We start from the raw sequence: 14,840 nt of genomic DNA on the forward strand, positions 1-14,840 counted from the left end.
ACTTGACCTCTCGCAGACTCAATACTGTGGTGATTGTTTAGGAAATAACCTGAATATTTGACTGGAAATACTTTATTTATTTGCAGACAGATTTTCAGCAAAGTCATGGAGCGTCCTCTATGCGAGTGACAGGGATTTAAACAGTCAGCGCAATTTCAAGCATTTGGTGCTGACAGATGATTAGAAATGAACCACTGATGCGCTGAGGATTTGTGGCGTCTCTTATTTATGGAGATTATATGCGAGAAGGACTAATCCACCGAATAACGCCGTGTGCTGCACACTGGGCAGCTTGCTGGTGGCAGATGACGGACAGACGCACAGAGTAAAGAGGCTTAACCAAAGCAAGGACAATCACCACCAACACCTTGGGTGGGTGGCTGGAATATACTCATACACAAACACGGCTCGCTCTTTAAACACAGCAAGCATTGGGTCTGCGACACACATGTACCTTGAAAGTAGTAAATGTTCCATGTATGCATTTCTGCAAAAATAGAAAGACGTATTAAATGGTTTCAAAAATAATAAAAAAAAGATCTTGTAAGTTATTATAACTTGAATTTCTGTAAATATTAACTTAGTATCTCAATATAAATGCAAAGAGCTTCAAAATAATGAGACTTTATATATGGAGCTTTACAATCTAAACACTCAGATGACATGATTTGTGAGTCCATGCCTTAAGTCGTTCATCCAGATGCAAACATCTCTCTTTGTTTTGAGCCACTCGGTCACTAGTTTTTAGATACCGAGTCAATATTAGATCAAGTTGATTATTACCTGACTTAGAGGATTGTTTTTCATCACACTGGTGGAAACAAGATGTCCACATTGCTGCATGTAAAAGCCTGTAAATATATTCTCTCATAAACACAAGCATATTTACAGTTACATACATCTTTATTCTCCGTCGTGGGAGCTCCTACGCCACCCGAGCATCGCACACAGGGCGCCAGCTCACGCCTCAGGGTGACCAGCAGCTGCTTTTGACATCCTAATCTCCAAAATAAATATCCGTTGTGTGATATAACTTCTTCAGAGAGCGATGCGAGGGAGCCCCTTGTAAAAGGACGAGAACCATTTCACAATCCATGAACCTCGAACCTCCATCTGCAGAAAACAATCCCAGCATCTGTTGCCATGACAGCACTTATTCCTGGGTTAACTCCAACGCGCTTCTGAAGGGCGGAGGGATCAGACCAGCGGCTGTTATGCGGCCCTCGCCAGACAGCAAGTTGAAGGTTGCGCAGGCATTCGGCTGCAAGACAAACAGGAAGGTCAAACCTGGGAAATCTTTTCCTCCTGTGAGCGATTTGTGTGCTGAACTCCTCTAAACACGCTCGGCATGCTTTACCGTGTCTTGTACTTCCACAGCAATGCCTTTTCTCTTAAGTAGCGCCAGGACGGAGGGGTTAATCCGTTCCAGCCGTGCGCCCGTTCCCAGCACGAGAATCTCTGCATAAAAGGATTCAACAAGAAATGGTTTGAAATTAAACAACCACTAAATCGGCATGAACGGTGAAATCAAGCCAACATCTCCATGATTATGGATGTTTCCGGTGTTTAATTAGTATTAAAACAATGCAAGTGATGTTAGGTTTCTTTTTTTTACCGATTCTTGGCACAATCATGTGGAAAAGTGAGACACTTTCTTCTGTGATGTCTTTGTAGCTGCCGACCTGTGGAGAGGTTTAAAACGACGGAAGCATGAACCGACGAGGAGCCGCCTTACAGTGATTGTTAATGAACTGAAATTGACTTGAGGGGCAAAGCGACACCAGCGTAGTTTTGTTATTCCTCTCACCTTCCACTGGAGGATGGCAGGAGGCAGCACAGCGCAGGGCCCCAACACGCTGCTGCCGTTAATGGTGAATCCTTGTTCACTGTAGCTGTGGATCATGAGGCGACCCCCCGGCTCCTTCTGCATGATGGTCACCGTGGTACGCTGGTACATCTCATCGTCGGCGGGGCCTAATCGATGTGCTCGACACAGGAATGGGCTGCGACGACAAAGTCGTACAAATATTAGATTAACTATAAAAGATCTTTTTGTTATTATTATTATATTGCAGATCTAACAGATGCGACCAGAGTCTCAGTTTAATCAGTGTACATTTCACAGAATGAAAAACAGACTGCGCTGCAGAGCTGGTTGCCATGGCTGCCAGCCAGGAGCTTTAGTCTCCGTAGGAAAGAAGAGGCCAATGAACAGATTGTCGAGTCATAGGATATGCATTTTGTTCGCGATTCTTACTCTTAGAAAAAGATCATCTTGTGAATTGAGGTGTGGATCACTGAAAATTCTAGCAGTGTTGCCGTGGAAACTGGAAGAAGGTGCAAATGCTACAGACATGCTAGCTGATGGCACTCAGGCTTATTCCTCTTAGAAGGAAACTTTGTTTCTCTCAGCAGACTGTTTTTTTTGCTCTATAATCACGTCTTCTGTTCAGAATTTTATCAGACATTTTGGGGAAAACAGCACTTTCAAGCATCGGATTACGCGTCCTAACATGATCAGGTGTCGACTTGTTACAGATGTTGCACATGAAAATCTTTTCAAAATAATGAAACAACAGATCACAAAAAAAGGAAAAGCAGAAATCAGACAACGTGCCACCGAAAAAAGAAAACGTGGCAAAAACAACAAAATATTTTCAGTTAGAGTTAGAAACCGAGATCAATGCTCTGTTCATTCTTTCTGAATTAATATGCAGGTTTTATTTTATAATTATACTTAAGATGTTTGGGCTACATCCAAAGACTTCCCTAATCTTTCAAGACGTCCTCCCTCCACAAAATAACTCAGAATTGGGGTGAATTAGTGACTCTAATTGGCCAAATGTAGAAATGTGAGCTGGTTGCTTGTCTGTCTATGTGGCTCTGTGATGATCCGGCGACTTGTCCAGAGTGTGGCCATCCCCATCTCCCACCCAATGTCGGCTGAAGATCAGCTCCAAGCCCCCCCCCGTGAAACCCACACAGATGGTTACAGAAAATGAAGTTTCATTCACATTTCTAGTCCTGACTGCACTGGTTAACAAACGGGATGCCCGAGTTAAGCAGCAGCAATAATAAAAAGAATAATATATATATATATTTTTATATAAATAATATTAAGTAAAATGCGGGTCAAAACTTCGTAGCCGAGCATCTCAAACTGTGGCGCTTGTATTTGAGAACACGTTGTTTTTAGTTACCTCTCATTCCGGTCCCCACACACACAGATGGGAGGGAAATCGATAAATGAAGGTTACATCTTCATCACTAATCACAAACCTGACATTGAATCACACCTTGATAAAGGGGGCGCTGCCCGAGAAGAGAGGAGAGACCCCTGCGCTGATCTCCGAAGCAGGAATCTGGCACACAACCCACTGGCCATGTTTCACAGAGCGGACGAACCGGCGACCGACAAGGGGGACAAAATACTGTGTAACACCCGCCGCTTGTTTCCGGTGTCGTACAACGCGAAATCGAGCAAACGTCAAGTTTATCCCAGTACATTAACTCTAACCCCTCCGCCTCTCTTTCTTTTTACTACTTTCATTAATATTCGTAATAAATATATGAATTATGTCGTGTTAAACAATAAACAACAATGGTTCACATTCGCCATTTCCATAGCTACTAAAATGCGCATTTCACTTGGCCAAATTTAAGAGCATATATTAATTATATTTAAAATAAACAGAACAAACCATCCAGATGACTTTATTCAACAAAGAGAGGTACCATCACCAGGATAGCTGAAAACTTTCGCAGATAACTAAAGGGCAGCGTTTAATTTATCTGCCTTTGATTAAAATGTCTGAGGGCGCGTCCGTGACGTAACAGCGCCTCGTGCGGCGTTTAGTGGAACCGCTCGCAGGTCAGATGATCTGAGGCTGCGATGGTAAATAGACCTTTAAAGCAGCTCCCAGCTAAACTCGGAGAACTCGTATCTTCTGAGATCACCCCCTTTCGTTAATTTAACCATGTACCGGTCTTTGTACGCCTTCCGGTCCGCGGAGCCCAACTCGCTGCACTTCTCAGCCGGAGAAAGCTTCTTAATCCTGGAGAGGAGCAACAAACACTGGTGGCTCGGTTCTCGCTGCACCTCCGGGGAAACGGGCTACGTACCGGCGTCGTACATCGAAAGAATGCAGGTAATGCGCCACGGGGACGACTAAAAGAGACGCACCGGGGTGAGGGGAAACGGGTGAAACTGCGTGTTACTGTCACGGAAAGGGGGGGGGAGAATCCACGTTTGTTGCGTGAGGACGGGAGGCCGGCCTCCTGCGCTGCAGCTGCGACAGAGAGGAGGAGAGAGGATGCAGAGCGATCACTGTGATTCACCCCTTCATCAACATGGCGCTTGGATAAATGCCCCAGTTTGAACTTAAACTTTAATCACGACGTACATTATTAAAGCTCGAATCTGCTGCTCTCCTCCTTTCCTCCAGGCTCCCGAGCAGGATGAGGTGCTGCAGTCTATCGACCGAGCCATCGAGGGAATCCACAACGTGGCCTTGAGAAATGGAGGCAAATACAATCTGGAGCAGAGAGATGTTCTACAGTGAGCGGGAATGTGAAACCCAGCGTCGGTCTTCTGGTTCCTCTGTGTGAACGAACGCCTCGCTTCTGTTGCAGGAAGCTGATCCACCACAGAAAGGAGACCCTGGCGAGGCGGAGTTCCTCGTCCTCGTCCTCGTCCTCGTCTCTTAAGCAAGGCCTCCCGTCCTCCAGCAGTGAAATATCTCTCAGCCAGACTCCTCCTCCGGCCAACGGCCTGAGCCGAGACTGCGGGCGGCGGGGCAACATGCCGGCGTCGGGGAGCTTGGGCAGCATGCAGGGGGAGCAGGGCTTCTATCAGGTCACGCACACACAGTACACGTTGAAATGCTTTTTTTTTATCCTGTGTCCAGCATGCGAGGCTGGGCGTTCAACTCGCAGCGGGTCGGTTTATCGGTGGTTTGATTGGCCTTCCTTAAAGACGCTTCCTGTTTGGCTGCACCGGAACCTGAATGTGTTGAATAAAAAAGTCAACTGGACTCGCAGGGAAAACCTGGAGCTCCAAAGTCCGCTTGACTTGATTCAGCACAGAGATCCGCTATGGACGCTAGCTTAACGTCTTTGACTTGTGTGCGGCTAATAAGCGGGACGGTCCCGTTTTTCTCTTCATCTCAGTCCGTCCTGAATGAGTCCAGGTCCAGTGAAGGTCTTGGTGCTGTATAAAGATCCATGATCTCCTCCTCGCAGGTGCCTCCCCAGCCTCGCCGTGCAGCTCCGGTCACCCCGCCTCCTCCTGAGAAGCAGCGAATCAGCCGGCGTCCAGGTTAGACCTGAGGGAGGCAGCACTTCTGTTTCTGGTTTTCTAAAGGTTCATCTTGACCTCGCTGGTTACGGCAAGGCGTTTTTGCTGCGGCTCCGATACTTCACAAACACTCTATTCTTAGTCAGAGCTCCTCTCTGTAACCAGAGCTCTCTCTCTCTCTCTCTCTCTCTCTCTCAGCAGACGCAGAGCTCCCATCAAGAGGGTCCTCGCTCCCTCCCTCCCCTGCTCCTTCCCTCTCAATCAGCACCGCCTCTCTGGAGTCTGGCTCCTCCCCCTCTGACGTCAGTCTGCCCAGCGTTTCCAGCACGCCCCCTCCTCCCGTGCCGTCTCGTTTGAAGCCCTCTGTGCCGCTAATAGACGCGCCAGTCTCAAGCTCCCCTCCTCTATTGGCTCCTGCAAAGAAGAGCATGGCCCCCCAGCCCGCCGCGGAGGACCAGCCAGAAAGCGAGTGGCCCGTTGCCCCGCCATCTGTCGCTGAAAGCCCCCTTCATAGCCACACTGCACCTGAGCCAGTTCCCACGACCGCGGGGGCTGAACTGATCGAGCTGGTACGGAAGAACACGGGCTTGAGTTACGAGCTGTCGCGGGTCGCCGTGGGCGTGGTCGTCGGGCATCTCCAGGTGGCCTTGCCGCAAGCTTCCTCAGATTTGGAGCGAGTGCTTCTCTCACTGGTGGAGAGCAAGGTCAGATTATTATTATTTTTTCTCATCACGTGCATCCTGAAGCCTGAACACGGTGCAGTGGAACCTCGGTTCTGGAACGGCTCGGTATTAAAAAACCCAAAAAAAAGAAATCTAGTTCAAAATGCCTCAGAAGTCGAACACGAGAGGAGCCGAGGCGAACCGAAGACGCGCCGACGGAGGCGGAGTCTAGCCGAGTAGGTTCAGTTTGAAAGGCAGCAGTGAAACTACTGGAAAAGAAAAGGGGAAAGTAGTGAGAACAACTGCTGAATGGAAAAAGGCAATAATCGGCAAATGTGAAAATGGCGTGTGTGATCATTCTGAGCAGTGCGGTGTGCAGAAATCAATGATTTAGACTTTACTTAAGAAAGAAAGCTAAAGAGAAGGAAGGACAGTTACCCAGTCAGAGTAACCCTTCCCTTCCTCACGACACGCAGCCAAAACGGTGTGTAAATGATACAGAATGGTGTTAAATGAACTTTTATTATGCTTTTGCTTTTTGTACTATTTACACTTTTATGTATTATCTGTTGTTTAGATACACGTAGTTGCATATTAATATAACTAGGTGTGTAAAGGGGCATTTATCTGTTGCGCAGGAAAAGATTAATCTAGTTTACATTATTCCTTATGTGAAATATAGTTTCGGACAATATTACAGAACAAATCATGTTTGAGAACCGAGGTTCCTCTGAAAAAAAGAGTCATCAGGTGTTTGTGAGCATCCCACATCTTGTTTGTGTCCATCACTTCATTGTTTTGTTGTCATCACGCAGATTATTTAGAGTAAAGCGCCTCTGAAGCATCGGGTCCCCCCCGAAACACGACTCTATAAACAAATGCAGCTCCAGCTGTTTGCTACTGATTAGCCACGTAGCTCTATTCGTGTGTCACGGTTGGTTTCGTGTCTGCAGGATTTGAGCGCGGCGCTGCCGGCGGGTCGGGTGTGTCACGACGAGCAACGGCTGGAGGTGATCTTCGGCGACCTCGCCCGTCACCGGGACGATTCCCAGCAGCGCAGCTGGGCGCTTCACGAGGACCACGCCGTCATCGCCTGCTACCTGGAGGAGCTGCTGAAGATACTGGTACGATGCACGAAGCCGCTGGTGGGGGGGGGGGGGGGGCGCCTCTGTTGGACGGGGACGAACGCGCGTCCTGCTCTGACACTCATCGTCTCTTTCCTCTTAGACTGACGCGGACCCAGAGGTGTGTAAGAGGATGTGCAGAAGCAGCGACTACGAGAATGTGCTGTCTCTGGTGTCCTATTATCAGATGGTAATGCGTTGTAGCATACTGCGTGTATTTTGACTACGTTGAACTTGAATGATATAATTCCCTCTGACGTGTTGGCTGGCTGTGCAGGAGCTCCGCGTGTCTCTGCGGCTGCTGCTGCTCAAAGTTTTCGGGGCCATGTGCAGCCTGGATGCTGCAATGATCTCCACCTTCCTCAACTCCATCCTCCCGATGGAGCTGGCCAGGGACCTGCAGACGGACACACAAGGTGGAGATATTGAAATGTCGACTCCTCTGATCTGTGATCTCACCACCCCGACATCAATATAGCATTTTAGAGGTGTGACATCTGGACTGCTTTCCTCCCCTCAGAGCACCAGAAGACGTGCTACACAGCTTTGGTGCTGACTATGATTTTCTCCATGGGCGAGCAGGTGCCGTATCATCACTACGGTGAGATGTAGACATGGATGCGCTTGTGTGAAGCTTCGCAGCAAAACCAAAAGGACGGCCCTTTGTATGTCGGCCTGTTAGAAGATGCGTTCGTACTCCTGAATGCTTTCAGATCACTTAAATGCTGACTTTGTCGAGTTCCTGCTGGGCGTGGTGGAGGACGGGCTTCCGTCCGATCCCGCGGAGCAGCTGCCCGACATTTTCCTGGGGCTTGTTCTGGCTTTCAACCTGCACCACACAGGTGAGGAACCCCCCCCCCCGTTGACCTTCACACGGCCGACGTTAGGCTGAGTGCCTGCAGACTGTAGTTTACTGAAGTGCAAAGCTCTTTTTTAACCCCCTCATTAATCCACATTGCTCAACCATGAAAACGTTTCTGTGTTCGCCGCCTAGCGCCCAGCAGCAATGTCGTCATGCAGGAGTTGAAGAAGAAAAATGTCAAGATCCTATCGGAGAAAGTGCTGCTGCTCCTGAACAGAGGCGGTGAGAGCCGCGCTTCCGCTTGTCACAGCTCTCCCCGCTTTCTGCAGTCTGACGCGCATCTTCATTTTTTGGCCCCTCCCCTCTCCAGATGACCCTGTATGCATGTTCAAACACACCCCGCCTGCTCCTCACTCTGTGCTCAAGTTCCTGCAGGATGTTTTCGCCTGCCAACAAACCGCTGACATCTTCTACCGCACCGACATGATGGTGATGATCGACATTTCCGTTCGACAAATATCTGACCTCTCGCCTGGGGACAAGGTGAGACGTGGACGCCTCGTTTTAACTGTTAAAACCAACAGAGCTAGCCACACTGCCTGATTCCTGACTGTAAATCCTCCCCCCCCTTCCTGAAGCTGCGTATGGAGTATCTCTCCCTCATGCACTCCATAATGCGCTCAACCGACTACCTCGAACACCGACACCGCCTGGCCGACCTGCAGGTGGCGCTGCAGCGCATTCTCAGGGAGGAGGAAGATCCAGGAGACGATGAGGGGAGCGCAACAGCGAAGCAGATGGATAAACTAGTAATACAGCAGATCTACGAAGAGTTCCCTCAGATCAGCGAGAGCCAGGTTTAACCGTATCAGCGTTATGCTACAGGCCGCAGTCGACTCCTGCAGGGCGGCGCAACATAGCATGAAACCGTAGTTAGTTAGTTAGTTAGATGTTGTCCTTTCAGAAATTCTGTGGCACAACTTCCAAAAGGAGATCAGATTAAGAGGCGAAATATTCTGGGCTGAGAGAAGCCAGTCAGCCTGCAGAGCGGCATGATGCTGATTTAAAAAGGGTTATGCTGTTTTGCATTGGTCGTCCCTTCTTGTTGTGACAATATAAAAATAAACCTGTAAAAGTCTGTCGTACATGATAAATAACTAAAATATATATATATATCTATATGGTACTAAAGTAGGGTGAGCTAACTTTAATATAGTATTAGTGTCTTTAAATTGAATTAACAGGAACCAGGACTAAACTTTGCTTTCACCAAAACAACTTGAAGCGACTTGATTTTCGGAAAGCGTTTAAAAGTTGTAATTAAAAAATGCAGATTTTTCTATTTACAAACAACGGTGCCAATTTTGGAGCCGCTGTAAGAACGCTGACTCTTTATGTGCTTCCCTGTTAGCAGAGCCAGGCTGTAGTGTGGTTGGGAAAAGTCTGACTTATTCTCTCCATTCATGATGAGTCAAATTCAATTCAAGTTGAATAAGTTGACTGTCGAGTTGAAAACACTCGGACTCGTGTTGACAGGTCCGAGCTTTGAGCTCTTTTTGCTCTTCAAACGCCGATAATCATTTTTTACTTATGCAAAACGTTAACAAGCTTTAGAAGCCTGTTTGACTGGAGATGGGTTAATTTGGGGGGGGGGGGGGGGGGGGGCACTCAAAGTAAACGTCCTGCAATAAGCGTGCGTTCATAGCGACCTGTAACGGCGCTGCGTTACGCTGAGTGTTCACGGATGAGCAGGTTCATGATGGAAAGTCATTTTCTGCACTAATTAAAAATACGTCGGTCCGTGTTGGTTCACAGATCATTTCTTTAATCTCCTAATAGTTTTAGTCCTTAAACAGAAACATATGTTTCCTGGTTTCCTCATGATAGTTGTTGATCCCCCCCCCCCAGCTTGGACTCATCTGTTTTTGGTTAACATGCTAACGCATTGTGTGTATGTGGGTGAGTGAGAGAGAGAGAGAGCATCTTTCCAGGATTAATATTGTCTGCAGAAGAGCTAAGACTGAGATGTTATAAAACGAATAAAGTTATATTTTAACAGTGCAAGTGTTTCTCAGTGTTTAATGATAAAATTGTGTGCATTTTGGTTTAAACGTTAGTTTACAACATCGTCTGTCAGTTCTGTGGATGTCTCTTAAGTCACAATATTACATACAGGAAAAAAGCAACAGGCCTGAGAGCTAAATAAAGCAAGTTTAGGCTTTGACAGAAACATCTGGACTACATCCAGCTCTTAAATACTGTATACGTGTTTGTATTTAGTCTTAGTAGTTGTAGATTTGATCTAAACATTTGACTGTAAACACAAGAAGTCAAGAATGTGCAGTAGCTTGGTGTGAAATTTGAATCTGATTTTGAACGTGCACCATTTTATAATTTCAATGGCCAATTACAACATTAATATTAATGTATATTTTTGATAAATTCAGGGCATGTAAAAAAACACTTATTCTATGAACAACAATGCAAATAAATTAAATAAAAATAGACAGGTCAGACTGTTGATGGTATGGAGCATGAAATGCTGTATTTACTCCCTTACAAATAACAAGATCAAAGAACTACTATTTCAAGTCATACAAAGATTTTACTTATTTTTAAATATAATATATTTCATTTGAAATAATATGGTGCTTGTTTATTGTGTACACGTGTCAGTATTTTTGAAAGATTTTTCTGCTACTTCAATCTTGACCATGACAATTAAAATAGCAATAACTGCATGAATGTAACATGAATGTGTGCTGATGGAGAGGGAGAGGAGAGAATAGCACTGCGTCACGGCAAGTCCTGAGGCAGTCCGGGCCTCTAAGACAGTTCAGCCCCCAGTCAGAACTAAATACAAGACAAATCAAAAAGTGTGTTCGCCTCCCAAACCCAGAGCGGGACCTGGGTGAGCTTCACCCATTCTACAAACCTGCATTCTGGGTCCTTGAAGTGACTTATGTGCTACCTATGTGTGTTAAATGTATTTATGTGGGCGTTGAAGGACATATTCTTATATACAAGTACATTAATATTACTTGTTATACAAGTAATACAATATACAATATAAGTTATACAATAATAATATTAATATTATTGATTATCCACAATAATATTAATATTATTATTGTGAAACTTTTTTAGATTTGTTTTTCGAAACAAACTTGGAATGTTTCCACCCGGACACAAATAGGAGGCGGAGCACGTTCGCCGCTGGGAGGTCACGTGGCAGGCTGAGTGCTGAAGTGTGTGAGAGTTCTTCCGGCGACTGCAGCAGTGACCTCACGGCGGGCCAGGTGAGCTGCGGGGGCTCCTGTCGCGTCGATCAACGGACGCGTCTGTGGTTCTATTTGTTGTCGGTGTCTTCTGGTCGCCGTTACTTTATTTTTATTTTTGGTTTCTCTTGAAAACAGACCCTGAAGTAAAAAAAATAAAAATAAAAAATGTCCAAGCAGCCGGCGCCGATCAGCCCCCTGAAGAACTTCTTCGCCGGAGGCTTTGGAGGCGTTTGCCTGGTCTTAGCTGGACATCCGCTCGACACCATTAAAGTAAGTAATTGTTGCGGAATGTTTCACAAATGCGTCGCGTTACATGAAGAAAAGTTCGTTTTTGGGAATGCGCTGGCGAAACCGGAGATAAAATGACGACGTACCGATCCGCGGAGGAATCGCCGCAGCCCCGCCCACTGAGCCCTCGAGCCTATCCAGAGCGCGCTCGGGTGAAAGAATCCACCAATCAGCGACCAGTACGGGCCGAACAAGCCTGTCCCCACCCAAGCACCGGCCTGTTTGATCTCGCACCGTTTCTTTGGATGACCTCTCTCTCTCTCTCTCTCTCTCTCTCTCTTTTAGGTGCGCTTGCAGACCCAGCCCGTTCCCAAAGATGGAGCGCGTCTCCTTTACACTGGGACCGTTGATTGTTTTAAAAAGACCTTAGCCAAAGAGGTGAAACAATAGAATGCGCCTCCAAAACTGTCTGTCCTCCGTCACCTGGAGGTTTCCTCATCGTTCTCTCACCCTTCTGCAGGGCGTGCGAGGCCTCTACAAAGGCATGCTGGCGCCGGTCATCGGGGTCACTCCCATGTTCGCCGTCTGCTTCTTCGGATTTGGAATTGGCAAGAAACTCCAGCAGAAGACGCCCGACGACGTTCTGACGTAGGTGGCGCCGCTGATATAGGGAGCTATGCTTCCTGGAGCTGTGTGAGATGTTTCTTCTTCTCTTATTTAATGGTGCCGTCCACTGCAGGTATCCGCAGCTGTTTGCTGCAGGAATGTTGGCTGGCGTGTTCACCACGGCCATCATGGCGCCGGGAGAACGTATTAAATGCCTCCTGCAGGTCAGGCCTTCCCTGTTTATGCAGATATACTTGCATTTTTATATATATATATAGTCGATTCCACACGTTTACAAAGAGCTTGTGTTTTCTCCGGGCTTGAGTTCTGGGGAAGTTGTTGTTGTTGTTGTTTTTGTGTGTGCGTGAGTATAACATCTGTGTTTCTGTGTGATCAGATCCAGGCTTCAACCGGAGGACAGGTGAAGTATGCGGGACCTATGGACTGTGTCAAGCAGCTGTACAGACAGTCTGGGATCAGGGGAATCTACAAAGGCACCGCTCTGACGCTCATGAGAGGTACCGGAACAACATTGGTGGGGATTATTAGTTACTTTTTAGCTGCCTTGGATGAAACGTCAGGGAAGTCACAAAGAGCACAAAGAATCAGCTGGACTGGTTCATCCGAGGGGATTCTCCGGTTCTGGAACTGGACGACTGGAGAAGCTAAAATCGGGGGAATCCCCCATCATTTCATCTTTTGATTCTTTGGCTCAGATGTTCCAGCTAGTGGGATGTACTTCATGTCCTATGAGTGCTTGAAGAACTACCTCACGCCAGCGGGGAAAAGGTGAGCGCTTGCTCTCTACCTCCAGTATTTGCAGTTTTTCTGCTTTTGTAGTAATACAAAAAACAAACTGTTGTGTCCCCACAGCCACAATGAGCTCAGCGTTCCGAGCATATTGTTTGCGGGAGGGATGGCCGGGATCTTCAACTGGGCGGTCGCTATTCCTCCAGATGTGCTCAAGTCTCGATTCCAGACAGGTTTGTTCTGCTTTATTTCACTTTTTACTCCCGTGTGTCTTCATCTTTTGTCCACATTACTAAAGACCCCCCCCTCCCCTCACTAAAGTGTATCTGTGACCGACTGCCCTGTAATGTTTCTCAACCAGCTCCTGAAGGAACGTATCCCAACGGGTTCCGTGACGTTCTGCGGGAGCTGATCAGGCAGGAGGGCGTGGCCTCGCTCTACAAGGGCTTCAACGCCGTCATGCTTAGAGCGTTCCCTGCAAACGCCGTGAGTGAACACGGCTGGAGTCTCGGGAATTAAGATCTGACGATGCGTCTCCAGTAGCAGCAGAATCACGTAATATGATCCGTCGGCGTCACCGAGCAGCAGGAGTCCGGTCCCCGCCGAGACGTTACGCTCACTCGGAGGAGCTGTGCTTTGAATTTACATTTAGTTTCTAAAGATTAACTATACATTGTTTCACCAACACACATTTTAACGTCCTTAAAAAGCCCAAAAACATTGATTCTCTGTTCACTCGGAACAATTCTAGAGAAGGTCAGGCCATCATTATTTGATTGTCCTGGACTGGAGGAGAGCTTGATGGTCATTTATACTCTTAGTTGACATCATAGAGACGGGAGGACAATAATCAGTGATGGACATGGGGGGGGGGGGATCTGTACAAAGCTTTTTGCTCGTTCACACAATCCGAACCATTTGTCTTTTCTTTCAGGCTTGCTTCTTAGGATTTGAGTGCGCAATCAAGTTCCTGAACTGGTTAGCGCCGGGCCTGTGATGAAGGCTTATCATCTTCCTCTCAGGTGAATCCCAGGAGCAAGACCTCTCGAGCCCAGCGGAGTGATTACCGCGCTGAACACGCCACGATTCAGACGGGAGATCGGACGTTGTGCTTGACCTTTGACACCTTGTGGGACTTTCATCCCGAGCCGTCCACAGCTGGGGACGGGGATGGCGTGACAACACCTGCGCCAGTACACGATCACACACACACACACTCAGACGGTGGAATGTTCAGACCCTGTTTTTTTTTGCTGTTCTATCGGTTTTTATTTGTGTGGCTTTTACTCGAGAAAAGGAGTCACCTGCACAAGCGTGCCTTACCTTTTGCTACCTGTGAGCAGGTGTGCATATCAGGGAAAAGGGGGCATCATGTTGTACTGCAGTCTTTAGTTTCTCAGCAGTAAAGCTGCTTTGTGTGCTCACACTGATTACTGATCAATATTATGAGATGAGGAGCAGATTGTGATTGTAAACATGTATAGAAATAAACGATCCACGCTGTCTAATAAAGAATCTAAAATAATGAGGTCCACGACGGTCTATGCTTTCCTTTGGACACGCCGTCTCTCTAGTTAAAGTTCTACGTGTGAAGCGTAATAAACCCGAAGATAAAAGGACTTTAACCAGCGAGGCCAAAGAATACATTTATGGTTCCCCTCATAGTCTGCAGCTGCTGCAGGAAGTCGTGTAATAAGCCCCAAACACGAAGCTGTTTCACAACAGGGTTGAATCCTCTTTAATTCCCTGCCAGGATCGATGATTGTTTAAAAACAACGCGAAGAAGAAAAAGAGGAGGAGGATGTACGAGGCCTTCGTCGAGTGCGTTCCTCTTCTGAAGCCTCTTGAGGTTTGTCTTACACAAATTCACGAGAAGCATTTCTGAGGAGTTAAAAGTCTGATTACGTTGTGTGACGCTGCTTCGTCTTCTTTCCACAAGCCAGCTGGGAGAATGAAGGTCATTTTGGGAGACGCCGTGTTCGAGGACAGACACTGCGTAATAGCACAGGTGCTCTGATTGGGGAGGGGGCCGCACCTGGGCGGCTGCGCGCCGATCAATAACTGGATTAAGTTAATCAATCAGCTGTGTCC

At 47.2% G+C, this 14,840-nt stretch overlaps 3 protein-coding genes across 5 annotated transcripts; 2 read left to right on the top strand and 1 right to left on the bottom strand.

Annotated features, from left to right (window-relative positions):
- Positions 1 to 56: 56 nt before the first annotated feature.
- ndufaf3 (NADH:ubiquinone oxidoreductase complex assembly factor) lies at positions 57 to 4,150 on the bottom strand. 3 transcript variants are annotated; one of them, XM_068742262.1, is made up of 5 exons: positions 4,123 to 4,150; positions 1,808 to 2,003; positions 1,616 to 1,682; positions 1,358 to 1,458; positions 57 to 1,261 (listed from the first exon to the last, which is right to left on the bottom strand). In XM_068742262.1, exons 2-5 carry the CDS (start codon positions 1,955 to 1,957, stop codon positions 1,154 to 1,156), a joined length of 426 nt encoding a protein of 141 aa, XP_068598363.1. In that variant the 5' UTR covers positions 1,958 to 2,003; positions 4,123 to 4,150; the 3' UTR covers positions 57 to 1,153. The 3 variants fall into 3 exon arrangements, with proteins under 3 accessions (XP_068598363.1, XP_068598362.1, XP_068598364.1); XM_068742261.1 differs by lacking the exon at positions 4,123 to 4,150 and adding an exon at positions 3,702 to 3,972; XM_068742263.1 differs by lacking the exon at positions 4,123 to 4,150 and adding an exon at positions 3,297 to 3,417.
- nckipsd (NCK interacting protein with SH3 domain) lies at positions 3,978 to 9,530 on the top strand. The gene is made up of 13 exons (XM_068742260.1): positions 3,978 to 4,148; positions 4,446 to 4,558; positions 4,633 to 4,855; positions 5,242 to 5,317; positions 5,498 to 6,000; positions 6,912 to 7,082; positions 7,186 to 7,272; positions 7,360 to 7,498; positions 7,603 to 7,683; positions 7,796 to 7,924; positions 8,077 to 8,166; positions 8,255 to 8,427; positions 8,523 to 9,530. The coding sequence occupies exons 1-13, from the start codon at positions 3,978 to 3,980 to the stop codon at positions 8,745 to 8,747; spliced, it is 2,181 nt and encodes a 726-aa protein (XP_068598361.1). The 3' UTR covers positions 8,748 to 9,530.
- Positions 9,531 to 11,128: 1,598 nt separating this feature from the next.
- Positions 11,129 to 14,275, top strand: slc25a20 (solute carrier family 25 member 20). The gene is made up of 10 exons (XM_068742616.1): positions 11,129 to 11,183; positions 11,301 to 11,435; positions 11,739 to 11,831; positions 11,914 to 12,041; positions 12,133 to 12,223; positions 12,397 to 12,517; positions 12,716 to 12,788; positions 12,873 to 12,982; positions 13,111 to 13,235; positions 13,684 to 14,275. Exons 2-10 carry the CDS (start codon positions 11,331 to 11,333, stop codon positions 13,744 to 13,746), a joined length of 909 nt encoding a protein of 302 aa, XP_068598717.1. The 5' UTR covers positions 11,129 to 11,183; positions 11,301 to 11,330; the 3' UTR covers positions 13,747 to 14,275.
- The last annotated feature ends 565 nt before the right edge of the window (positions 14,276 to 14,840 follow it).

Source organism: Brachionichthys hirsutus, chromosome 8 (genome assembly GCF_040956055.1).
Source record: "Brachionichthys hirsutus isolate HB-005 chromosome 8, CSIRO-AGI_Bhir_v1, whole genome shotgun sequence".
Classification (NCBI taxonomy): Eukaryota; Metazoa; Chordata; class Actinopteri; order Lophiiformes; family Brachionichthyidae; genus Brachionichthys; species Brachionichthys hirsutus.